The following is a 26,689-nucleotide window of genomic DNA, read 5'->3' as shown; positions in this document are numbered from 1 at the left end:
TTCTGGTGATGGAAGGCTTAAGTACCTTTTCTGGGACACCTCTCTATCATGTATAGCACGAGAACAAGCTATGTTAAACTAAGGTTTGGAAGATTTAGGTTGAGAAAAGTGAGGAATGTATGCCTCCATGCCAATCACCATCACCTCTGTTATGTGCTCGGCACACAAAGATGGGTCTCTGACACGGAAGCAGTAGTCATTCCAAGGAAAATCAGTAAAATACCTCCTCAGGTCCCTCTTAACTAGCAGAGGCAAAATGCCAGAAGCACCTTTGCTTAGGGGGATCCTGAGGAAGAATTGGAGTGATAAGACAAGATACAGATATGAGATTGTGATTGGAGGAGCCCAATGGAGAAGAAAGGGTAACAGCATAAGCAGGAGGATTAAAGGTCAGGAAAAGGTCAAGAATATTGGCCGTATCTCCAAGACGGTCAGGAATATGAATAGGGTGTTGCACCAATTGCTCTAGGTTGTGGAGGATAGCAAAGTTGAAGGCTAGCTCACCAGGATGGTCAGTGAAGGGAGAGGAAAGCCAAAGTTGGTGGTGAACAATGAAGTCTCCAAGAATGGAGATATCTGCAGAAGGGAAGAGAGTCAGAATGTGCTCCACTTTGGAAGTTAAGTAGTCAAAGAATGTCTTATAGTCAGAGGAGTTAGGTGAGAGGCATACAGCACAGCTAAATTTAGTTTGAGAGTGACTCTGTAGTCATAGCCAGATAGTGGAAAACTCGGAAGATTCAAGAGTATGAGCACGAGAGCAGGTTAAGTTATTGCGCACATAAACGCAACATCCAGCTTTGGATCGAAAATGAGGATAAAGAAAGTAGGAGGGAACAGAAAAGGGACTACTGTCAGTTGCCTCAGACACCTGAGTTTCAGTGGGGAAAAGAAGATGAGGTTTAGAAGAGAACTGGTGTTATACAGATTGAAAATTAGATCTTAGACCGCAAATGTTTCTGAAGTTAATGAAGAAAAAGTCGAGGGGGGTGTCGAGACACTTAGGGTCGTTATCAGAAGGGCAGTCCGACCTGAGGACATTTGTGGTCTCCTCCCCAGATGGGGACTCTGAAGCTGGTGTAGGAATTGCCATGATAATTTTCAAATTTTGAGTGAAGGGTGTGTGTGCTTGCAGTTTTGTGTGGAGGAAGAGAGTTGTCTTTAGAGGGCAGGATGCGACTGCCCCCTTGTGTTGTGAGACACAAAGGGGAATGTTCAGTGAGGTTACAGCTGGGTTTAATGGTAAGTTCACAGCACCCCCTGATCCAGTGCTTTAGATCTCACAGGGAGGAATTATCATTTTGGCAGGTGCCTACTGCCTCCTCCGTTTGTAGAAAGGCAGCCCATAAATAGGCTGTGGCTGATGCTGCTGCTGCCACCACTCACAATGATGATAGTTTAGCAACTGACCTGTGCTTCTGAGCTACTAGGGAACTCACCACCTGCAGCAGAGGTTGCCCCAGGTTACTCCATTATGAGAAACCAGTGTTTGTCATTTGTATTTAGGGATGAAGGCCATAGCTTTGCACCCAAATAACATTGTGAGAGTATGAACACCAACTTGGAAAAATATTAAGATTGGATGGATGAAATATAGGCAACATGAGGTGATATAAACAGTGAGTCTTCATCAGCTGTGTGTAAATAATGGTTCAGCATGTTTTTAATGATTGTTTCTGTACTGTACTGTTAATCCAAGATCAGTACTAGCATTTAATGTGTTCACAAGTACCTAAAGTTAATGAGAAAGTTATCTGGTCAGGGATGTAAAAATATATAGGTAATATAAGGTGGTATCAACAGTGAGCACTCATTGTGTTTTTCAAAAAGTGTTTCACATATTATCCTTTGAGAAAGTGTAGATTTGTTTTAACTCTTTGTTGTCATATTCTCTAATATACTCATGCAGCATATGTTCTGTTATCTATAATAATAGCTTCTTGGTTCTTGGATATGTTCTTACTCATTGAGTGCCTTTGGCAATCTCTGTCACAGAGATGTAAAGTTTTCTGAGGTTCTTTTAAACCAGTGTTCTTTGTTGTAAAGAGAGATGTTGTCTGAGAAACAGGAGGAACAAGGGGGAAGAGTAATTCTTAGGACAATGGAATGTCCTGCTGGGATGCAAAGTGGGGAATGTGGGAATAGGTGTTGCAGGAATTGTGATCCAAAGTCAGATGCTTAATTTCTTTTCTTTCCCCTCTTGCTATCTTCACTTTTCTTCTCCCTTGCAACAAAAATCTTATTTTTTACTTATTCATTTATTCTATACTGGTAACTTAGATATTTTGATCTGTCCTTTGTGTGTAACATGGAAAGACATGTATAGAGTCATGAATAAGAAGAAAGACACACATCTTCCCTCTTCTGAACTTAATAGCTCACTGCCTACACTCCCACTTTGCGTGAAACAAAAGCTGGGATTTGAGTTGTTGAATAGAGAAATGTTCTGAGGCAGTTAATCTTTTTGTGATATGGAAAGACTATATGAACACTATGTTGCAGGATGAAAAATACACGAGCTGTAACTCTGCAAATGTATTAAACGTGTAAAACTTCACCATGAGGTTGCCAGATGGTGTACCTATGCCCAGAAATTTTTCCCAGGAAGTGATATTTTCATCCCCTTTTTTCTACTGCAACCAGCTACTCTCTCTTAAAGTTATTAAATTATGGAAGTGGAATGCAAATCAAAGATTGTTCCATCTATTTTTTTTAAGAGATTTTAAATTACATGGGTTAGATGCACCAGATGATGAGTGATATGTAGAGTATATCTTTTAAACCATAGCATTTATTTTCTAAAGTAATTGTTATTCATTTTTTTTCTTTTACAGGTATTCGGTCCCAAAGTAAACCCTTGGATATCATGAGTGAAGTCTATAAGGCTATGAAGGTTTTAGGTTTTGTAAGTAGGGGGGATGAAGTAATTAATTTTTCATTCTAAAGTCTAGTTAGATGCAAGATGTGTGTTCAAATATCTGATAGCCATAAATGCTGCTTTATTTATGATGACATAGGCAGTCATGTCTGTGCAAATATATAGATGAAAGTACTGTTTGAAATGTTTCCAGGAGTGGAAGGTTGTAAATCCATTCCATGTGCGTGTGCGCCGCAAGAACCCGATAACAGGAGGTTGTGTACAGATGGCCCTGCAGCTCTATCAAGTTGATTACAGATCACATCTCCTAGATTTCAAGATCATCTGCAATGAAGGTGATATAGCACAGGTTGAAAAGAAAGGCAAGTAATACTATTTAAATGTATTGAAATATTTTTTCTTACAAATAGCCATCATTTAAGATTTTGTGTAGCAACTGAAAAGAATCTGGATCTTCTGGTAGGTTCACCAGAGAATTTTCAGTGTGATGCTAGGGCTGGAGGAGAAGCCATTGGAGATCTCTGTGGTCCAACTTGAAGGGCAAATGAAGGAAAATCCTGCAAATGATGGAGGTGGTTTTACTTTGTAAATGTGGTGACTACTTTATCAATGATGATGAAATGGATGCAGAGAAAAGCCAGAAAAGACTAACATGAAGGTCATGAGCCCTTGGGTTTTCTTCACTCATCTCCCTTGGTAATTGTAGAAATTTGTGTTATGTAAAGTCATGGTCATGATTGATGTTGGAGAAGATAGATGACAAGAGACTGTTCAGAGGAAATTCTTGGAAAGCAGTAAGGTAATGATAAAGTTCTGCCATCTGGTAGAGCAAATAGTGAATCCTTGCTATCTAACAAGTTGGTATATGAATGCAGTCCTCCTCTTTGGTCTGCCATTGTGGACAGGGAGTGAAATGAGAAACTTACCTAGATGCCACAAGTGCCTCTGTCAGTTGAATGATCGATCCTAGGAAGGCTTCCTAAATGCAGTGAGAGAATTTTAACAATTTGAGGGGATGAACAGTTGCTGATGAAGTTTCTCTATGTTGTTTGGTGTACAACATAAGGAGGCTGAAACCACATCTCACTTTAATGCTGAGAATTTTACTAGGAATTAGAATGGACTGTACATAGTTAACATGAAAACTTGTATGCACCATTCATTTTTAGGAGGATTGTGATGATTGTTTATAAGGGAGCTATAATCCAATCACTGCAGTTCATAAAGACAAACACTATTTCTTTGAAGAAATGACCATCATCTTGATAAACGTGAGATGAATCCATCAAGCAGTGGACAAGCTCAAGTAGAGAGGGGAGAAAAGCAGCTCTTTCTGTCCAGTTTACTGGGAAAATACCAATAGGCATCCTCAAGATGAAACCTGGCAGTATAAAATCTTTGTTAAACATTAATAATATTGAAAATGGTTGTTTAACAATCATTAAAAGAAATACTTTGATTTTAAGGAAAATGCTAATTTCAGCAGCATGATTTTGATGTATCTTATTTATTTAAAAAGTTTTAATCTATATACTTATTTGTGCTGTCTTAGCATAAGTTGTGTGATGGAATGGTGATTACCTACCATTGATATCGATGGCCAGCATCAAACATGGCTTCACTACCAGCAGTCTTTATTCAAAGCTTTGAACACAGATAAATAGTGCCTACTCCCTGCATTTAAAAATAAAATGTACTGCTGCTGGATCAGAACTCTGGGTTAGGTATATGGTTATCTTTTCGTCTCTTAACAGGAAACTTAAGTTTATTGATTGCATCAGTCTCTCTCTCTCTCATACACGTACATCACAGAGAGAGAGAGAGAGAGAGAGAGAGAGAGAGAGAGAGAGAGAGAGAGAGAGAGAGAGAGAGAGAGAGAGAGAGAGAGAGAGAGAGAGAGAGAGAGAGAGAGAGAGAGAGAGAGAGAGGGGGGGGGGGGGGAAGAAAATGAGGAGAGAGGGGAGGAGAGCAGGAAAGGGGGAGGGAGGGAAAGGGAAGAAAGAGAATGCATACACATGAGGCAAAAGAGATAAATGATTCAAGAACACAAGAAAAAACAGAATTTTGGGGGAAGAGTTTTGGGAGATAGTGACTCGAAGAAATGGTATATTAAGGTAAAGAAATAAATGAAAATAAAATAGAGAAATAGTCAAAATGAAGGACTAAATGTGATTTATACCAATATAAATGGATTGATACACAGAAAACTGGAATATATATATATATATATATATATATATATATATATATATATATATATATATATATATATATATATATATATATATAATAAAAGCATGGATAAGAATGAAAAGAAATCAAAACCAAAAAAATAAAGAGGACTTTAAGATGGCAAGAAATTAATATGTGAAATTAAGGAGAGAGGAAGAGAAAGGATATAAAAAGGATACAGTTGAAAAATGCAAGAACAAACCAAAACTGTTCTATAGATTCATTAATGGAAAAAAATTAAACTAAAAGAAAAAACTAGAAAGGTTGAAGGATGGGAATGAAATGTATGAAGACCCAAAAGACATTAGTGAATTTCTAAGCAAAAAATTCCAACATGTTTTCACAGAAGAATCAGAATTTAAAGAACCACAAGACTTGAAGACAATGTTACTAACATAGTTTCTTCAATTTTTGTATTCTTATTTTAGTTTAGGCAAATAATTAATTTTACTCGTACTTTACATTAATATACTTGAAAATTTCTTGATACATGGAGTGATAAATGTAGCAAAAGTATTTCTTTGAGAATCTGTAAAAGTCTCAACAGTGTAAAATACATCAAAATGTGTATTTGTGTACCTGAAGCCTGTTCTTTGGACCAAAGTTGTACTAGAATTATTATTTACAATATATATTGTTTATATCTAATTAAATATTTTATAGTATTTGTGTACCTGAAGCCTGTTCTTTGGACCAAAGTTGTACTAGAATTATTATTTACCATATATATTGTTTATATCTAATTAAATATTTTATATTTTTAGGTTTGGAGGAGGAAGAGACTGGGCCTACATCTCATCATGTCATGGAATTTTTTGAGATGTGTGCTGCCTTGATCACTGAACTGGCACGCTGAGCTCTTCAAGCAGAACTGCCTAACCTCAGCACTACCCTGTTATTCACTGGCTAAGGTGACAACAACAAGAAATAAGCTAGGTTAAGTAGGTTTTAATTGCAACTGGAGTATGCTTCACATGTATGGGGGAAGGTGTGGGGTGATCCACTCATATCACTCTTAGACAGGGTAGAATCAAAAGGTTTTCATCTTATCTCCTCTCCTCTAATTACCCTGACTTTTCTGCCTCTCTCATTGCTGCAATGTTGCATCTCTTGCTATCTTCTACCACTATTTTCATGGTAACTGCTCTTCTGATCTTGCTACCTGTATGCCTCTCCTCCTTTTGTGGCCTTGCTGCACAATACTTTCTTCTTTCTCTCACCCCTATTCTGTCCATGAAGGGGGAGTGAGAGGAGAGTGGGGGAAAAGAGAGAAGATGAGAGAGGCAGAAGAAGAGAGAGGGTAGAATGGGGAGAAAGAAAGGAGAGAGAAGGGCTAGAATAAGATGATTTTTAATTTAATCTTACAGACGACTCGTGTGTGTGTGTGTGTGTGTGTGTGTGTGTGTGTGTGTGTGTGTGTGTGTGTGTGTGTGTGTGTGTGTGCTGTTTGTATGTCAGCTTATCACTTTGTTGGGACACCATCTTGATAAATTTTACTATCCTGGTACATTACTAGATAGATATAGATATTTACAGATCATGAAAAGTTTGTTTTGAGATAGCTGTGATTACATGGGGTTGCAAGTTTTCACCATAATCTTAATAATGTGCTTATTTGTAAACTAATATTGTGCAAGTATTTGTGTACCTTATTGTTTTCAGAACTGACTGACTGCTCCATGTTTCCCTTAATCCCCTTCACCATGCTTCTGCACTGCCTGGTGATGTATACTGTGCATTCTCCACCACAAACCATTTACAAGCAAGAAATGGAAATCCTTGGCTTGATATGAGCATTGCTATTCCAGAATTTAGTGCCTATGGGTCAGTGACAACATTTTTTGCTGCCTCATTGCAAATAATGAAAACTTTGTAAATCTATAAAAAAAAAAAAAAATATTTTTGATAGTTGCTTACCCAATAGTTGATAGTTGGAATGATAACTATATTATACAACTTTTTTTGTACATACATAATTCTTAATTATTACACAAATATGAAAGTGTTATAATAGATTTATGATAACAATGATAACAGATATCATTAACATATAAATAGCTGATACTATTTTATGTAAAACCTTGAGGTTCAGCTCCTGTGAAGTCAACGATATTGTTTTAATGTATTGCTTAAAATTTATTTTGCTTTTGTACCTCATATTATGAAATATGACTGAAGGTAAACATTTCACTTGAACAAAATCATATACATTACATTTTATACTTTGTTATATGAACAATAGTCATGGTCCCTTCTTAAGATAGGACTGACAACCAACTTAGTCCTTGATCATTGTATACATAAATGAAAAAATGCTATATCAAAATTTTGTTATGTATTCATGCACATACAGGGTGTCCCATGAGAAAAGTTGCACACTCACAGGAATGAGAGATCAAGTCATTCTAAGTCGGAAACATTATATGGTCAAATGGTTTTTGATGGCTTTGTTTTTATAAATTACAGGATATATAAATATGAATGTGCATCAAGGACAAGTGGCTACACAGTCCCATCCCACAACATCCACCTAATCACTGTTGCCATATGAATGTTAATTGCTACAACAATCAACTGTCTTCATGAATTTCATTTTACCTTTTTTTACAAAAATCTTGATGTGTAATAGCACAACATAAACTTTGTATGGCAACTGTGATCAGCTGGGGACTGCAGAACAGGAGTGTGTAGCCACTTGCCACGATATGTGTTCTTATTTAAATGTCCTGTAACTTGTAAACCATGGCGATCATTAAAAGCATTAAACAACTAAATATTTCCGACTTAGAATGACTTGCTCTTTCATTTCCATATGAGACATTATGAATAAGATTTCTAAAGATATTTGGAGACACATATAGGATGTTGAATATAAGAATGAATTTTAACTTTTCATGTAAATATGTTGAAAAAGAAAACGAATAAAAACTGCATGGCCCTCTCACAAAAATAAACTTGTGTACAAATTACAATAGTAATTAAGATGTCGGAATTATAGTAGAAAATTCAATTCATAATTATGAATTGTTTGAAAGAATGGAACTAGTTAACAATATATAATATGATGCATGAATTGGAAGAATTCTAAAAGACCCACAATTATGGGAACAAGGAGAGCCTGGATATCTGAGAGTAACAAAACAAAGCAAAAAAGTGAATGATTAAGATAATTATTGCATAATTGATTAATTAATTAGTCAGAATTACACTTGGGAAACAAGAGCAGAAGAGATAAACCAAAAAAGACCACATTATGAAGGTGCCATTGCAAAGACTAAAGCTCCCAACTTGACCAAAACAAACAAGCACTCTTTCTTAGCATCAGCTAATCTAGCTGCTACCACCACCTATGTGGCACTACAGTCTATGACACCACAGCCTTAATTGCATATCAAATCCCCAACAAAAAGAAGACCAAGCTCTAGAGGGAGGATGGGGATGAAACTCATAACCCTGATTGTGCTAGAATGGTTTTCAAGGGTTTTCAGTGATGATTCACATATAAGAATTTCAATAAGTCAACAAAAGTTGAGCACCTATCATGCTGATTAATGGAGTGATTTACTGCAAAAAGATTTTTTTTTTTTTTTTACAGAATAAAACATTACAGGTTTCCCCTAAAGATATGGATATTAAGAACAAACTACAAGTAATATCAGTATTACCATCAACTGGAGGAAATAATTAATAAATATAGATATTGAGACAGGACCAAATGATTGTAGCTCAGGCCATGCACACACACACACACACACACACACACACACACACACACACACACACACACACACACACACACACACACACAAGTTTATACTCAAATATCTCCACACCATTCTCTGTTAAACTACTTTATATGGCTATCATTAACAACATATATTGATAAGAACACTATCTGAAGAAATGGACAAGCATAATGTGCACAACACTAAAAAGCAAAAATAATCTTTGACTTTCATTCTTGACCAGAAAACCAGATCTATACCACATGCATCTTTTCAGCACAAAATACTCTACAGATGTATATGGAGGGGAGAGTCAAGCATAGCAAAAACAAAAGCATACAGATAATGAGTCATGGCTAACACTTTAAAGAAATACAAGGTTACTAAGAGAATTTAAATTTAAGCCATATTTTAGGAACTGACTGGTAATTATTATTCACAGTTTTACTGACAGAAATGTGTAAAAAAGATTGAGAAGAAAAAATTGAGAATGTGAGAAGTTTAGTGATAAAGGAACATGAATGGATTACATGTGAAAAATGTCTGGAAAGTGCAGCTTGAGAAAATACACAGCTAAAATCTAAAAGGCAAATTTAAGACAACTTAGACAAGAAATACAGGGAACAGTTGGCACAAAAGTGTTAAAAGCAAAGAAAAGGAAGGTTCAGAAGATGGATGAGATCAGAGAATCTGGTTAAATGTTTCACATCCCATAAAGGACAAAAAGAAAATGAAGTAGCTGCTCACTATAATCACTACTTCCTTTGTTCACTACTTTAGTTATCTCTAGATAAATATGGCATATGTACTATTCATGCACTATCAATTGTAATGAAATCTTACCACTACCACATGTATGTCATTTTAGTCCAAGTTATTTACGTATATGCTTCATGATGTTACAGCCTCTGTAAATTATGTAATACAACAAAGTGAAATGAATAGCAAAGAAAGATACAGAACATGAAAAGTAATGATGTTGATATTACTGTTGTTAGCTCACAAGTATGGTAATCAAGAGTGTTGTGTGTGTGTGTGTGTGTGTGTGTGTGTGTGTGTGTGTGTGTGTGTGTGTGTGTGTGTGTGTGTGTGTGTGTGTGTGTGTGTGTGTGTGTGTGTGTGCAGCTGGTATAGTCTGGCTGGTATTATGGTGGCAGTAGTATAACTTATATTTGTAAATACAAGCAATTTTTCCTTTTATTTTCAATTAAGTAATTAACAATGCTCAACATTTCAGTGATCTATTAAAACATTTTCTAAGATGAGTGATGATGAATCATCATTGATGGCTTAATGTTCATGATAATATCCATATTTTCTTAGATACTTACTGTACTATACTGTTTGTTTTTATTCTAATTGTATTGCATTACCAGTTTCACTAGATGCAATGCAGGCTGGACCATTCATATATGAAAATTCAATGTCTGTTGTACAAAAGTACAAAAAAGTGCACTGCTAGTGCACTATTTTGTTCAGACTCTTCATAAAATTTTCCATTGTGTATAGGTGAGCTGAGAACACTAAACTTTATGGAAACACTAACATATTTATTTTTATTTATTTTTTTTTTTTCAGTTTATCAACTTATTACCTAGGGAGAAAGCATTTTTTCATTATCACTAAAATATTTGCATTTTATTTAGTGCAAGTGCCCAGAATATGCTCATTGGTATACTATGATTAATGAAATTCCAGAATTATATTAGTTATCAGTTATCAAAAATTCAAAACAACTGTGAGATAATGGTGAAAATGAAGGTTGACCAACAACATTGCCTATGATTAGGAAGTATGCAGTATGATCTTACCATAAGGTAATGTATCTCCTAACCCTAATCTGAACATTAAATCTAATCTAATCAACTCTGACGCCTATTTCTTGGTATTCCTTCACGTCAATGGCTATAAGAGAAAAGCTTCCATTTTTTCCTGTCCATACCATGTACTCATGCACATGTCACCCCCCCCCCCTCTCTCTCTTTTAACTACTACTATATGTTTAAAAGGAGGGTGAAGTGAATGATCAAAGAGGAGTGGATGAATGAACTGGAGGAAATTTTAGTGAGATACATAAAGAAAGAAAAGAAGTATTGGAAAAAATAATCTGGATGGAAAAGTGGAGGGGAACAAGAGATTGATAGAAAAGGCTGTTAATAAAAACAAATATTTAGTAGTGAATCAAGAAAGGACAACATTAACATGTATGAACTGAAAGAGAGCAAGCAAATGGCATATGAATAAGGTGACATACAAGAGAAGCTGTAAGGTGGGTGGAAATCTGAACTTGTATTTTGCTCAACTGTCATCTAGATACATGTAAAAAACTGGTAAAGTTGTTCAAGAAATATATAAGCCCACTGACCTTTTATTTTTAGCAAGATCTTTCCTATGTAAATCAACATGCAAATATAATTACAATGATGGTGCAGTTATTCTGAATACCTAATAAAAAAATAGGTTTTTAGTGCTTTATTTAGTCTGTAGATAGAATTTTATGTAAATAGTCAGTTTGTTTTTGTAAGATAACATTGATTGACCAATAAAATATACTTCATTACCCATATCCTAAAATTAGGAGGATGACAATACATTCCTGTAATGCATATACAGTAAACTCATATATCACATTAGTGTGTCTAATAAGATAATAATTGGAATGGAGGATGTGATGAATATGGTGAGGAGATATATGTGGTATGAGCACACTAGGAAGAGGAAAAAGAGGCCATATGCTCAGAAGAGTGTCAGAGTTGGAGGTAGTTGGAAGGAGACCAGTGGGAAAACCCAAACAAACCTGGAGACATTGCATTTAGGAAGACATGGAAGGATGGAGATCAAAGAGAAAAGGCACAAAAACAGAGACTCACACAAGTCATCCAATCCCACAAAGGAAAATAAGGGCATTAAATATAATGATGTATGTATGAATGTTTAAATAACAGGGTGAAGACATGCCAGTGTCGGATAATTATTTTTCTTTTCAAAAATCAATCTGATCCACTTTTAAGAGAAAACAGCACTTGGATTTCAATAGACTTTGCAGGAAATACCTTAGACAGATGACCATAAATGACAAAGGTGAATATTTCCTGTTCCTGTAGACACATGATGCAAAAAACTGAGAGTGTTCAGGAAGAAATAGAGTGATTAAGGACATGGGGATGTGCTTTGCCACAAACATGGTGGTGGGACACCCCAAAATGTTTGACAACAACATACATGATATCAAGAGACAGTTAAAGGTACATCCTCAGTTTACAGCAAAACAACTAAATAAACAAAAATTTGGGTCACCCCACCATCATGTTTGTGGTGAGGCACATCCTTGCATCCCTCACTGCTGCATTTCTTCACCAATGCACTCATAGTCTTTTCATTGCCAATAGTTATGCACTGTATTTTCAAGGGTTTCACTATTTTAGTAAAACCCTAACACTCAACACTCGTACTATGTAATCGTGGCCTGTGTTTTTTCCAGGCATCACAATCACACATCACCTCAGTGAAACACTGTTTAAAACAAACACAGCCATTTTGTTAGCTGAGGCAAGGAGTGGTCACTAAAAATAGCTTTCCCTTACATCAATGTCACACTGAATCCATTACTCTATGCTTCAAAAAAATATGTGAGGGGCTAAATTAAGTTGCCATGCATTTATTTTTTCCTGGCAGATTTTTTCAGACTGAGAAGGGCCAAGTTGCCAGTTAGTGCAATGTGACACTCATATCAGCAGGAGTTCTAATTGCAAATGTTGCTGACTGTACAGTGCACCAACGACTACACAACACTGGTGAAAAATGAGTAAGCTAAGTGTATGAAGTATGTATAAGAAGAGAAGAAATGGACAGAGTAAGAGGACCTGAAAAGCAACATAAAGCAGCAGAGATTGCAAGAAGTGGCACAGCAGCAAATTTCAATACTTTAAGACAACCTCAAACTAAGAAATTTAATATGTCAGACTGAAAAGTTGTCTTAAAAGCCTGAATATAGTTCTTATATAGCAGGCTGGCTTCATTTGCAAAGAAGATTTGTCAAGACAAGGCACTCACCCATGCTCACACATATAAAAACATTCCCTAAGACTGAAAAATTCATGGTTATCCTGAGGACTTTACAGGGACAAAGGACAGATCTTCACTGATCATCCTTCTATGAGTGTCCATTACACAAGCATAGTCTATCAACATAATGTATTGCAACTTGGAGAATTAATGGTCAGCACATATAGGAAATCTAAAATGTTACATTTAAAAATACTAAAAATACATTCAATATTTAGGAATGTGGACATAACAGGTATATGATCTCATCACAGTCTACTTGCTCCTCCCCTCTGAGCAGATCCCTTATCTAACAGGATGTTTGGCCCTTCCTATCAGCAAGTTGCTTCTGACAACTACCATGATTTTTTTTCTTTATTTATTTATTAAACACTATCTAAGCCCACTGTAGAGAGGAAAGATAGAGATGTTACTATATACATTCAAACACATTCCACCAGGGGTGGTATACTGAACCCTCTCTAGATATGCCTTATACTTGAATATCTGAATAAAACTGAATGAACTATACATACCTTGATTAATCAGTCTTAATCATTTCTTCACAACATTCAAGGTCAAGCTTTGCCAACTTTCCATCTGTCTTATCCATTATTGCATGTATATCCAAAGTGGTCCCTGGTTTTATGTTGTAGCCTTTCATTAAGCCTTGAGGGTTGGATGGGGTAACACAGTCTAGGTGGGGTTCTTTCCTCAGCACTTGGTCAATGTCCACACCACTAAAGAAAGCAACTGACTGTGGCAAGTCTTTGAATCCCAGCCTGTGGGGAAAAACTGAACATATAGTATATATTTCATATATACAGATGAAATGCTTGGAGTTCCTCTCCCTATGAATTCTTTATTTTCCACAAGATAGTAAAGAACCAGAAGCAATTTAACTTGTCATTGCCGCTTTTCTTAACATTCTATGCTACCTTTACTTGTGTAGAAGGCAAAACTGTAAAAGAAATGTCTTTTTATGACAAGGCACCATCTACTGCATGTTTTTGGCAGCGGTCTGGACAACTGTTTGTTTACATGAGACACTGACATGTCCAAGATGTGCTGTCAAACTAAGGATACCAAGTGAACATTACTTTTAAAGATAAGAGATTGATTTAATAAATAAATTTAATACTGATATCAATTTATTGTTTATTTGGTTCAAATCTGGTGAAAATACAAAGTAAGTGGATCTGGAGGGAGCCTGGGTGCCTCATCTATTATTTCTCATTAAATCTTAAGTATGCCAAGCAAGAATTTTGCCATGCACAACAATCAGAGAAACCTAGCAACTGTGTTGGATAAGAATCAACAATATAGAAATTTTCATAAGTGTAGGAAATTTAGTTGTCTATATAATCTGAAACTTCTCCTGAAGGAATTAGTCACAAAAATGGGGGAAATAAGAAACAGATGTAAGTTCTGAAGTTTACCAGCCAAAGGGATGAAAGAATAAAGAGAATGGTTAACTTTTGCATTACTATGCTCAAAAGATAAGGATGAGAATGAGCAGAAAGTCTTGCAGAGATCCCATAACTTCAGAAGAACAGTAATCATAGAAATAACAGTAAAATATGGCAAGAAATACAATACTGTAGCAGAGTTACAGCATGTATTAGGAACAATGACAATATACTACTATTTGTGTTATTACTTTACCTTGTGGCAAAGTATGCCCGTGTAAGAAGGTTGGTGATCTGGAGAGCTAGGGCTGCTCTGTAACAGTCTTCTTCAGCTACCAAATATCGTACCTGCCACATGTTAAAAAAATTAACCATGAGATATTATAAAATGTCAAGTATAACTGAAAAACCTGTCTTATAAAATAAAACAAGATTTTTCGGTATACTTGTATACTTTCAGTATCATAAACTACTCTTTTCAATGAATAACAATGAATGTGGTATCAAGAAGTTCCAAGACTAGGCCTACCTATATACAAGAAATAACTTACCCTGGTTAAAGATTTGACACTGTTCAATCAAAGTTTATTACATTTCAATTCCAATGTATAGCAATACATTCAACACTACACAATTATGAACATATGTATGGTAATTTAAGACATGATTTTGTGGACTAGATGAGTTGTAAGAGGCACAAAGATGACTGATACAAAGCCTCATCTGTTCATTTTAAATTGTATTACCTTCAACTCAATAAATTTTTTTGAGTTTCAACTTTCTATTTCTAATTCATCCTTATGGAGATCAATATAAACATTGTACAATGAAATATATGGTTATATCATGGCCAACAAGATGACAATGACGAAATATGCTGCAAGATGAAAATAAAAAAGTGCAAAGCATCTTTCCTCAGCTATTGAGTCATTAACTAGTTTTGTGGCTTTAGTTATTTTATGGAATTTTTGGGGTGTTTCAGTCCTATCATTTCACAAAGCAACTAGTAAAGAACAAGTCATGAAGCTCACTTTATAAATGTATAAAGAAGTCCCACATGGTTATGAGGTGTTATCACTCTGTAACTATCTTCCCTTCTTACAAACACTGACATGCTGACAGCTGCATCACTCTCATCCTCACTATTGTGAGTATCCCCTACTATGTCATTAGTCCGCATTCAATGAAAAAACAATATTAGAAAACTTCTAAAATAAAGAATTAGTGGAAATTCCATACACTGTATTGTACCTCATCGTGAATGCTGATGCAGAAACGACCTGAGATGCTGTACTTTGTGAACAACCACCGCATACACACCAGCATAATGTGCAGGTAATCCACAGCTGAAAATCAAGTAAGACTCTATGTGAGTTACACTAACACCACTGGACTACAAAATAATGGCTAAATCACTATTAAAATCATATTACAAAGCCTCACTTATTTCTTACTTCCATTATGACTCTCCATGTAATGTACTAATATAATATTTGCTGATTACTTGCTTAAATTTTACATCTCTCCCTTCACTGACCATCCTGGTGAACTAGCCTTCAACTTTGCTATCCTCCACGACCTAGAGCAATTAGTGCAACACCCTACTCGTATTCCTGACTGTCTTGGAGATACGCCCAACATTCTTGACCTTTTCCTGACCTCTAATCCTTCTGCTTATGCTGTCACCATCTCTTCTCCGTTGGGCTCCTCCGATCACAATCTTATATATGTATCTTGTCCTATCGCTCCAATCCCTTCTCAGGATCACCCTAGGCGAAGGTGCCTCTGGTGTTTTGCCTTTGATAGTTGGGGGCAAATGAGGAGGTATTTTGCTGATTTTCTTTGGAATGACTACTGCTTCTGTGTCAGAGACCCGTCTTTGTGTGCTGAGCGCATAACAGAGGTGATAGTGTCTGGCATGGAGGCATACATTCCTCACTCTTTTTCTTGACCTAAAACTTCCAAACCTTGGTTTAACACAGCTTGTTCTTGTGCTATACATGATAGAGGGGTGGCCCACAAAAGGTACTTAAGCCTTCTATCACTAGAATCTCATGCACTTTATATTTCTGCCCAGAACCATGCCAAGTCTGTTCTCCAACAAGCCAAAAACTCCTTTATTAACAGAAAGTGTCAAAATCTTTCAAGATCTAACTCCCCACATGACTTCTGGCAACTAGCCAAAAATATCTCCAATAACTTTGCTTCTTCTTTCCCTCCTTTATTTCAACCAAATGGCACCACTGCTACCACATCTATTTCTAAAGCTGAACTCTTCACTCAAACCTTTGCTAAAAACTCTACCTTGGATGATTCAGGGCTTGTTCCTCATTCTCCTCCACCCTCTGACTACTTCATGCTACCAATTAAAATTTTTCGCAATGATGTTTTCCATGCCCTTGCTGGCCTAAACCCTCGGAAGGCTTATGGATCTGAAGGGGTCCCTCCTATTGTCCTCCAAAACTGTGCCTCTGTGCTTGCACCTTGCCTAGTCAAACTCTTTCAGCTCTGTCTGTCAACATCTACCTTTCCTTCTTGCTGGAAGTTTGCCTACATTCAACCTGTTCCTAAAAAGGGTGATCATTCTAATCCCTCAAACTACTGTCCTATTGCTTTAATTTCCTGCCTATCTAAAGTTTTTGAATCTATCCTCAACAGGAAGATTCTTAAACATCTATCACTTCACAACCTTCTATCTGATTGCCAGTATGGGTTCTGTCAAGGCTGCTCTACTGGTGATCTTCTGGCTTTCCTTACTGAGTCTTGGTCATCCTCTTTTACAGATTTTGGTGAAACTTTTGCTGTTGTCTTGGACATATCAAAAAGCTTTTGATAGAGTCTGGCACAAAGCTTTGATTTCCAAACTACCCTCCTACAGCTTCTATCCTTCTCTCTGTAACTTCATCTCAAGTTTCCTTTCTGACCATTCTATTGCTGCTGTGGTAGATGGTCACTGTTCTCCTAAATCTATTAACAGTGGTGTTCCTCAGGGTTCTATCCTGTCACCCACTCTCTTCTTATTATTCATTAATGATCTAAACCAAACTTCTTATCCTATCCACTCCTATGCTGATGATACAACCCTGCACTTTTCCATGTCTTTTCAGAGATGTCCGATCCTTCAGGAAGTAAACATTTCATGCAGGGAAGCCACAGAATTCTTGACTTCTGATCTTTCTAAAATTTCTGATTGGGGCAAAGCAAACTTGGTATTGTTGAATGCCTCAAAAACTCATTCTTCTATTTATCAACTAGACACAACCTTTCAGACAACTATCCCCTCTTCTTCAATGACACTCAACTGTCCCCCTCTTCTACACTGAACATCCTCAGTCTGTCCTTTACTTATTATCTGAACTGGAAACTTCACATCTCATCTCTAGCTAAAACAGCTTCTATGAAGTTAGGCGTTCTGAGACGTCTCCACCAGTTTTTCTCATATCCCCCACCCCCCCCAGCTGCTAACTCTGTACAAGGATCTTATCCATCCATGTATGGAATATGCTTCACATGTCTTGGGGGGGGGGGGGTTCCACTCATACTGCTCTTCTAGACAGGGTGTAATCAAAAGCTTTTCGTCTCATTAACTCCTCTCCTCTAACTGACTGTCTTCAGCCTCTCTCTCATCGCCGCAGTATTGCATCTCTAGCAGTCTTCTACTGCTATTTTCGTGCTAAGTTGGTGGCCACTGCATCAATGACACTTTGACAAGACCACCACAACATTTGATGGCCAATGTATGTAGGTCTTAGAGCAATAAAAAGTTATGAATGTAAGAAATGCAGGTATGGAGGCTAAATGGGATGTGTAAAATAGTACCTGTGATCAACCTATAAACCCCTGTGATCAACCTGTAAACAAGGTATATCACAAATTAATAATTTCCTGGCCAGAAATCAAGGGTCAAATCATGCTGCATTATGAAAGAATCAGAATAAGTTAATGCTTATGCTAATGCCAACTCTCTGAGCTAGTTTCATAGAACCTGTATCAAAATTGGTACCTGTATTTTCATTAAAATCATTAATTTATTAAACTTTTTATAGTCCAACACTGCCTTTCACTCAGTGTCATGACATTCAAAAATTAATTTCATACTGATCTTACATCTACTCATAGTTTGTTTTGTTGACTTTGCTCCTAAAAATATCCCTTTAAGTGACACTAGTAAAATAACTGTCCCAAGCAATATCCATTAATAAAACTGACAAGATTCCTTAATGAAAACATCTATCACTTAATACCCTGAAATAGAGTACAAAAACTTTGGTGGACAAAGTCCTACTTGCCTGAACTCTGTACAACCCAGTTCACTCTGCTCATCATGAACTGGTCATCAACCCATTGTGGTTCAAGAGCCCGTGTTATGCGAGCACCCAGTACTGGAGTCTTAGGCTCTGGACATCGAGCAATAGCCTCTAGGCAGTTGAACATGTGAGATTCTGAGCCACCTACCCATACCGGGGGGTTTTCCACTATGTCAGAAAATGTGGCTTCATAATTGTTTTCATATGCTTCCCGTAAAATCTTCATAATCTAAAAGAATTACATATAATTAGTTTCACAATTTGCATCTTAATAATATCTAAAATTCTGATGCATAAATAATGTCTACTTAAAGAATAAGATCTAAAAAAATTCATGCTTGGGAACACTAAATACTGATATAAAATTATAAGGAAGTTTACTGAATATATCCTTCATATAGAGGGGAAGCTGCAGTAGTAAGCTTTAAAATTAAAGTATATGTTATTCTTATGCCTGACAGCAAGCTTTTAAAAATAAGGTAAAGATTACTTTACTACCTTCTTTCTAGGCAAGGGCTCTTCAATGACATGGTGACCCAACTCTGAAGCAAGGTTCTCACCAGCCTCATTAAGGTACCAGCCCTTTTTTCCCTTGGTGACAGCAAACAAGTGCTCTGCTTGCCTTCTAGTTTCAGCGTCAGTCAATTTTGGATTGTATTGCTTCAGCAATCTCTGGATGAATCGCAACCCAGCACCATAAATTCTTCCATAATTAATAACCTGAAAAATAAATACATAAGTGAATAAATCAATAAATACTTTTCACTGCTGAGAAATTAATAACATATATAAACTGCTAACAGCATTAATATGAAAAGCTCACTTTTTGCACAAGAAAGCAGTAGATAACATTTCTGTCATTCAGTTCATTATTACTGACTACTCCAAGTAAGTAAACAGTGACTCAGTTTTTTGGTAATTATTACTGAACTGTATCAATTTTTATTCATCATCCTTTTAATTCTTTATGAACTCTTAGCATAACTTCATAGTGGCAAGGCCTTACGATAATAAGTAAAGTGGTATATGAACCATAAAAATTTTATTCCTTAATGCATACTCACCATAATTACTGTTTGAAAGTAATAAGAATAAACACTGCTTCATCCATGTATGTAAACAAAATTGGGCTATCTTGTGTAATTGTTGAGCTAAGTGAAGAAATATATGTTGTTTTATAATAAAACTATTATCTACCAGGTGGTGTCATTAAGAAAATAACCTTTATTTACCTTGGCATGATCTCGGGATATCCCAGCACTGTGAGCAGTGTGGCTGTGCATGTCTGTTCCATCACTCTTTTTTCCTTGCAGTGTCATCCAGCCTAGAGCAGTAGCACCATGCTCTCCTGTGAAATAAGCATCTCCAAGCAGAGCTGCAATCCAGAGTTCCTGAGAGTCTACATCAGCACCAACAAATTTGTATCCTGTAAAAGATACATGCATAAATGTAGGATATAAATAATCTTTCATGCAATAATAATGTCTACAGAATAATTACTCCATAACAGCCCACAAGCATTAGTTTGTGATACACATGTGATTACTCAAAAACTATTACTTATAACAAAAATCAAAACATTTGTATGAATAAGCTTACCAGGGGGAGCCTCAACCATGGCTTTAAGTTCTGATCCAATTCGATCTGTGTAGGCATTTGAGGCGGTCATCCAGGTGCGCTCTACTGCCCTCCTAGTGATGGTCCCAGCACTGATCACCATGGGCAATATCACCCCATACTTACTGTCTTTTGTATACCCATCTTTTGGGAGATAAATTCTTGAATAAATTTAGAATCCAGCATATCATTAAAGAACTTTACAGTAAAGATCTGTAAAATCTAAAAGACTAAAGAAAATACACTCATAAATGTTCCCTGTTTTAAAGGCCAAATCTTAGATGCAATTCATTTTATGATCATGCGCACAAAGCTTATGACTCTTCCTACTTTAATTATTGTTTAAAAAGTTCCCTCAATGATGCATGTGACTCAGTTTACAAGTTTATTTTAAACAAATTTGATTTAACATGACCTAAAACAAAAATTTTAATGAAATTCACTCAAAGTTTTCACTTTAGTAGGATCCTTAAAGTATCTTACAGTAGCATGAAGAAAAAAAAAAAAAAAAAAAAAAAAAAAAAAAAAAAAAAAAAAAAAACTTCCATCCTTATAAAACTAATAAGCGCTGTTTGTATCTATCCTACTTCTGGCTTGGGATATATTGTTACTTATTATGACACTGTCATAGGAGATATATTACACAGTGTAAGACCAATTATAATTAAAACACACAGCAATAATGGAACATGGAAGAAAAGAGCTTACCAGATGAAGTGACCACATGAGGAAGAGACGAATGATTGCTCCAAACTACCATTTGAGAAAGTATACGGTCTCTGTTGTTCTTCCAGTATGATAATGATTTGCTGGTCTCTAATACAAGTTTAGCCATATCTCCCACATGACTTGTTAATGTGTTATCTTCTATCTTGCTTAGGAAGTCCTTGGCTAGAGGGTTGCCAACACGACATCCTGCACCATCCTTGTGAGGAAGAGGGATAAATCCTACTCCAGGAATGCCTATGTTCTTTAAGTTGTCATCTTCATCACTTATGCCTCTCTTCCTTTTTCTTGAATCTTCACTTACACAATTTAATTCTTCAAAATACTGTGTCCAATCATCTCTACTTTCATCACATACAATGACTTCTGATGCATTTACGTCTTGAGTCTTTCTACCAAATACATCATAGAAAATCTTTACAGGAAATACTGGTGCATTATTTGCATCAAGAGGATAAGAATCCCATTCCAACTGAGGTATATCCTTGAAGGATTGATAAATGGGTTTTAAGTAACCCCAACCAAATTTTCTTTCATAATGCAGTGGAAATCCATCCCAGGTTAACTTGAGTATTTTTGGAACAATCTGCAAACTGGTGCTCATATTTTCAGGCTCTGGAGTGCCCTCCCTCTCCCCAGTCCGAGCACACAACTTTCTATACCAATTTGGGTAGCCTGGCAGTTTTTTCACTTTACCTTTTGGTTGGGACCAATCAAGGCTCCATAACCAAGGGTCATTCTTATATTTTTCCTCTTTCAAATAACCAAGGCTTGCCTGAACTTGCTTGACAAGTTCCTCATTTAGCATCCTTTCAACCTGATTGTAATGAAATTCTGAGGCTTCTATATATCTTTCCCAGTTCTGTGTAACAGGGAGAAAAGTAAGTCCCATCTCCAGCATCCCAGAAAATGTTACTGGATGAGGAAAACGATCAAAAAACAATGGTAACAGCTTGACCAAAACTTTATGAGTTGCATTCACATCACTAGCACAATAAGCCATCAGGTTCTGAAAGTCTTCCCTTATATTATTCAAGTTACCATCAACAAAAACATCTCTGGTGCTTTTCTCAAGGCTCTTTTCAGGATGACAGTAAAACTTGTAGACATCATTAAGACTGTTTTGACAACCAACAGACATCCATGGTAACCTTATTTTTGGTTCATTTTTATTTTTCATTAGTAAAGCACGCTGTTCTGAAACTAAGCCACTCACAGCAATGTGAAGAGACATGGTATCAACAAAACGAAGAGCCGTTTCTTTCAATAGGTATTGCTCACGGACTCGGAGGCGGTCAAAACTGACATTATGGCCCACAACGAGCCGAGGCGACTTAGGTAAGTGTGCATTTGTGAGTGTGACTTCTTTGGAACTTTCAAGAGGAATCAGTTCTTTCATACTAATCTCATTTCTATCAATGTGGTGGTCTGGGCTTGTCAGAGCTTCAGAACACCATGAATACCAATATTTGTTTGACATAGCTGTGGCTAATGTAGGTTGATTGCCTTCCTTAATGCAAACCTCTACATCAAAAACTAATGCAGAGCATTCTGGATAATCAACTGGGGAGCAACTTCCATCCAAGTTATAGCGTGTCCATCCTGGGGTGAATTCCCAATGGTTTGGAGGGCTTGGAAGATCTTCTCCTATTAACATGTTGAGCAACTGTTTGTAATGGAAACACTGATCCTCGGCAATGACACGGAAATGTTGGTCTAAATCATTACTTTCTAACTTTGGCAATTTGAAATCCACATCAGCCATGAAGGAGGAGGTTTTACCCCACAATCCATGAGCTTGTAAATGTTCCTTAGCTCTTTCAAGATTTTCAGCATTTTGATTGTCCTTTTCAGAAGCTTCTTTAAATAACTGATCAAAGATGGCTTTGGACAACATTTGGATGCCAAGAGAATTTCTTCGAATGTTCTGCAATGCCTCTGTCTTATCAAGATCAATATTCATGTCCATAATGGTTCCTGCTGAGGAATTTACATCTTGTTTTACCACCGAAAGACTTACATGTTCAGCTGATAGTGAGCCATTTGTGTTTTTGGAAATATCATGATTTCCTTTATGATGATGATTATCATAATCCAACAAGTCATCTTGCTCAATATTTATTTCTTTATCAAAGAAAAAAATCTTTCTTTTACTGGCACCAATTTTTTTGTCATTCCCCACCTTGTTATTCTTAATAATTTTTACTTTGTGTGCTTTCTCAGTTCCATGATCTATCTTCCCTGTACACTTATCAAAGTTATTATCAGTTATTTGGGAACTTAAAGATCCATTACTTTTATGATAGATTTTCCCTATAACTTTCTCTATAACATCATTCAATGAGGCAATTTCTATCTTTGGAACATGATCACTCTCTTCTTTGATGGTATTTTGTGTTTCTGTTTCAATAGGTGATTCTGGAAATTTTTTCTCTAATAGAACTGGTGAATTTTTCCTTAGTATTCTGCTTGAGTTATGATTTTCCTGAGGTCTCTTAACTACTTTATTTATTACCTTGTCAACATTCTTTGCCATAGGTTTAACTATAGCAATCTTTTTTGCTTGTTGGATAGACTTAACAACTTTTGAGGACTTATATCTCTGTATGATGTAGTTCAGCTTGCAGTAGGAAAGAGGCAATCTGACTTGAGAGAAGACCCATGGATGGTGGTGTTCCAGATGGTAAAGCCAAGACAGTTTCCTAGTGTTCAGCATGATTACCAGTATTTTCTTTCCTTCTGAAATTAGGAAATAAATTGACTAGTAAAAATAGCATACATATAAGTGTGTAAACAATCCAACATCCACAACCCACACACACATCCATGGGGAGGTGAACACACACACACACACACACACACACACACACACACACACACACACACACACACTAGTGTCTACCAGGAAGCTGGAATCCAGGCCAAATATGAAGTTTCTGCCCCCATTAGGAAAAACTGATCACATTGTAACAGAGGTTAAATTAGAGGGAATAAAAGCAAAGGATTGGAAAGAACAATACAGAAATGGCAGACTAAACAAAGCAAAGGCAGATTTTGAAGAACTTAACAAGTTGTTGAAAGGCAAGGATGTACAGACAAAATATGAAGCACTATTAGATAAGTACAATGAGGGAGTGTTTAGATTTGTACCAATGTACAAAGTGAAAATGAGCAGGCATAGTTGGTATAATGCCGTATGTGTGAAGGCCAAAAAGGACTAGGGCAAGACATGGAAGAAGGTGAAGAAGCAGTGGAATGAAGGAAATAGAGAAGAATATAAACAAGCAAGAAATGAATCTTAGGATAAGAAGAGAAGAAGAAAGGAACTTTGAAAAGGATATAGTCAACAAATATAAGAAGGAACCAAAATCTTTTCTATAGATACATAAATGGTAAAATGAAACAAAGAAACAGCATTGTTAAGTTAAAAAGAGGCAGAAGGACACATGAAAATGATGAGATCAACAAAATTATGAATGAGAGTTTTAAATCTATATTTAAAAATGAAGCAGATTTTGTAGGTCCTACTGGTGGAGTGTCAAATAAAGGGTTACATGAAATTAAGGTGGAAAAGTATGAAATGTACAAGCTGTTGAGTGACTTGGATCTTAGAAAAGCAATGGGACCAGATAGTGTGTCAGGGTGGGTATTGAAAGAATATAGAGACCAATTGGTGGAGCCAATCTGGAATGTGGTAAATAATTAATTGAAAGAAAGAAGAGTATCTAAAGAAAGGAAAAGAGCCAATGTAATGCCTATCTATAAAGGAGATGATAAAATGGAGCCAATAAACTACAGGTCAGTGTCATTAACTAGCATCATAGATAAACTCTGCAAAATTGTAACAAAACAAATGGGTGCAGTATTTGGAAGAAAATGAGGTAATTACAGATCAACAATTTGGATTTTGACAAAAAAGGTCATGTGTTACAAATGTGCTGAGCTTCTATACTAGAGTGATAGATGTGGTGCAAGAAAGAGATGGATGGATGGATGCTGTATATCTGGGGAGAGAGAGAGAGAGAGAGAGAGAGAGAGAGAGAGAGAGAGAGAGAGAGAGAGAGAGAGAGAGAGAGAGAGAGAGAGAGAGAGAGAGAGAGAGAGAGAGAGAGAGAGAGAGAGAGAGAGAGAGAGAGAGAGAGAGAGAGAGAGAGAGAGAGAGAGAGAGAGAGAGAGAGAGAGAGAGAGAGAGAGAGAGAGAGAGAGAGAGAGAGAGAGAGAGAGAGAGAGAGAGAGAGAGAGAGAATATGACAGGGTTCCACAAACAAATCTACTGTGGAAACTGGAAAATCTAGGAGGATTAAGAGGCAAAATATCAAGTTGGATGCAAAACTATCTGAAGGACAGATAAATGAGGACAAGAAAAGTACAAGAAGACCTACATGGAACTATAAAATGGGTGAAGATACAATAGTGAAAAGTAATAAAGAAAAGGATTTAGGGGTGATTATCCAGGACACACTGTCACCAGAAAAAAAACATATGCAGTAAAATGCCTCTCATCTGGCATTCGAGTATCCGGCAGCTTCATGTATCCGGCACATTTTTCCCCGAGCCTTAAAATCAATAAAAAATCAATGTGTACTCATAAAATCAATTAAATTATGATTAATTATGAGGACGGCACGATCCCCGAGTTCCAAAAACAGTTTAATGTTAAGGATGCGATATTCATGGCTTCACTTGCTTGGCTAGACGTTAAAAGGCAAACACTGATGTGATGTTGGCGCAAATTGTACCCTTTAATGATGTGTGATGAGGATGATGAGGAGTTTGAAGGGTTTGTAGGTGGCATGAAAAATTCAGTGGTGAGCGAGCTGAGGGAAATGGGGGGAAATGTGCAACTTAAAGTGACAGATGAAGCGTTACAGTAATGGGTGGACGTGGACGAAAATCAGGCCATAACATTCACTCTCACAGATGAGGAACTTATCAACGCTGTAGTAGATCATTTAGAGAAAATTAGTGATGATAGTGATGATGATGATGATGATAATGAGCCTAAAGTAACTCGGGAACAGGCTGCGAAACACATAACTGGCTTTGTCAGGTTTGCTGAGCAGTGCACATACATATCAACCCGAGATGTTATGACCTTTCACTGCATTGAGAATGAGTTTTTGCTGCAAAGAAGAAGGAGCTGCAAACAAGGAGACATTAGAAACTATTTTAAAGTAGCTTGTAAGGGAAAAGAAGTGGGGCAAACAAGTACAGAATCTGATGATGTTGATGACCCGGAGGGTGTTGAATGAGAGGTGTGGGGAGCGAAAAAGTGTCACAAACACTCGTACATTTTCATATCTTTATTGTATGCTATACATGTTGGCTAATATTGAATAAAGCAAATAAGTGTATACGTACTTTATTTTTGTAACCCATCAACTTATTTATAAGAGGAAAGTATTAAAGAGAATGTTAGTACAGTAGTATTGTGTGTTGGTGAGTGTGAGGTGACAGCGCGGCACGGCGATCAGCTGATCTTTGTTATGGTAAGATGCGTGGTGATTGTGGACATAATTTCATTTCTATTCAAGTATCCGGCATGCTTCAAGTATCTGGCATGTCGGCGGTCCCGTTGATGCCGGATAAGAGGGATTTTACTGTAAGTGGGATTTTTTGCTCCACATATAGGATGTTAAGTAACATAAGAGTGGCTTTTACCTACATGGACATGGATATGGTGAAAAAAATAATTACAACCATGATACACCCCAAGTTGGAGTACACTGCAGTCGTATGGTCTCCACACAAGAA

The 26,689-nt window shown here is 36.6% G+C and overlaps 2 protein-coding genes across 7 annotated transcripts in view; one reads left to right on the top strand and one right to left on the bottom strand.

Moving 5' to 3' along the window:
- The window catches only part of LOC135101380 (5'-AMP-activated protein kinase catalytic subunit alpha-2-like), a 44,765-nt gene extending 34,066 nt beyond the window's left edge, over positions 1 to 10,699 (top strand). For both annotated transcript variants that reach the window (XM_064005289.1, XM_064005288.1), the window contains 4 exons: positions 2,832 to 2,902; positions 3,069 to 3,237; positions 5,872 to 6,018; positions 6,770 to 10,699. In XM_064005289.1, the coding sequence (XP_063861359.1) occupies positions 2,832 to 2,902; positions 3,069 to 3,237; positions 5,872 to 5,963 (332 nt within the window). In that variant the 3' untranslated portion in view covers positions 5,964 to 6,018; positions 6,770 to 10,699. The remainder of the gene's footprint in view (positions 1 to 2,831; positions 2,903 to 3,068; positions 3,238 to 5,871; positions 6,019 to 6,769) is intronic.
- LOC135101378 (DNA polymerase subunit gamma-1-like) overlaps positions 1 to 26,689 on the bottom strand; it is a 43,377-nt gene that overhangs the window by 9,162 nt on the left and 7,526 nt on the right. For 2 of the 5 annotated variants that reach the window (XM_064005281.1, XM_064005280.1), the window contains exons 2-10: positions 20,918 to 23,674; positions 20,192 to 20,353; positions 19,825 to 20,018; positions 19,091 to 19,312; positions 18,575 to 18,821; positions 15,537 to 15,631; positions 14,542 to 14,633; positions 13,413 to 13,658; positions 3,243 to 3,432 (exon numbers count right to left, since the gene is read on the bottom strand). In XM_064005281.1, the coding sequence (XP_063861351.1) occupies positions 13,418 to 13,658; positions 14,542 to 14,633; positions 15,537 to 15,631; positions 18,575 to 18,821; positions 19,091 to 19,312; positions 19,825 to 20,018; positions 20,192 to 20,353; positions 20,918 to 23,651 (3,987 nt within the window). In that variant the 5' untranslated portion in view covers positions 23,652 to 23,674 and the 3' untranslated portion in view covers positions 3,243 to 3,432; positions 13,413 to 13,417. Of the gene's footprint in view, positions 1 to 3,242; positions 3,433 to 3,958; positions 4,257 to 13,412; positions 13,659 to 14,541; positions 14,634 to 15,536; positions 15,632 to 18,574; positions 18,822 to 19,090; positions 19,313 to 19,824; positions 20,019 to 20,191; positions 20,354 to 20,917; positions 23,675 to 26,689 lie in introns of those variants that run through there. The other 3 variants (XR_010269245.1, XR_010269244.1, XM_064005283.1) reach the window with 2 other exon arrangements.

Source organism: Scylla paramamosain, chromosome 6 (assembly GCF_035594125.1).
Source record: "Scylla paramamosain isolate STU-SP2022 chromosome 6, ASM3559412v1, whole genome shotgun sequence".
Taxonomy (NCBI): domain Eukaryota; kingdom Metazoa; phylum Arthropoda; class Malacostraca; order Decapoda; family Portunidae; genus Scylla; species Scylla paramamosain.
Note: the sequence above shows the minus strand (reverse complement) of the source record. Positions and strands in the feature narration are given on the sequence as shown.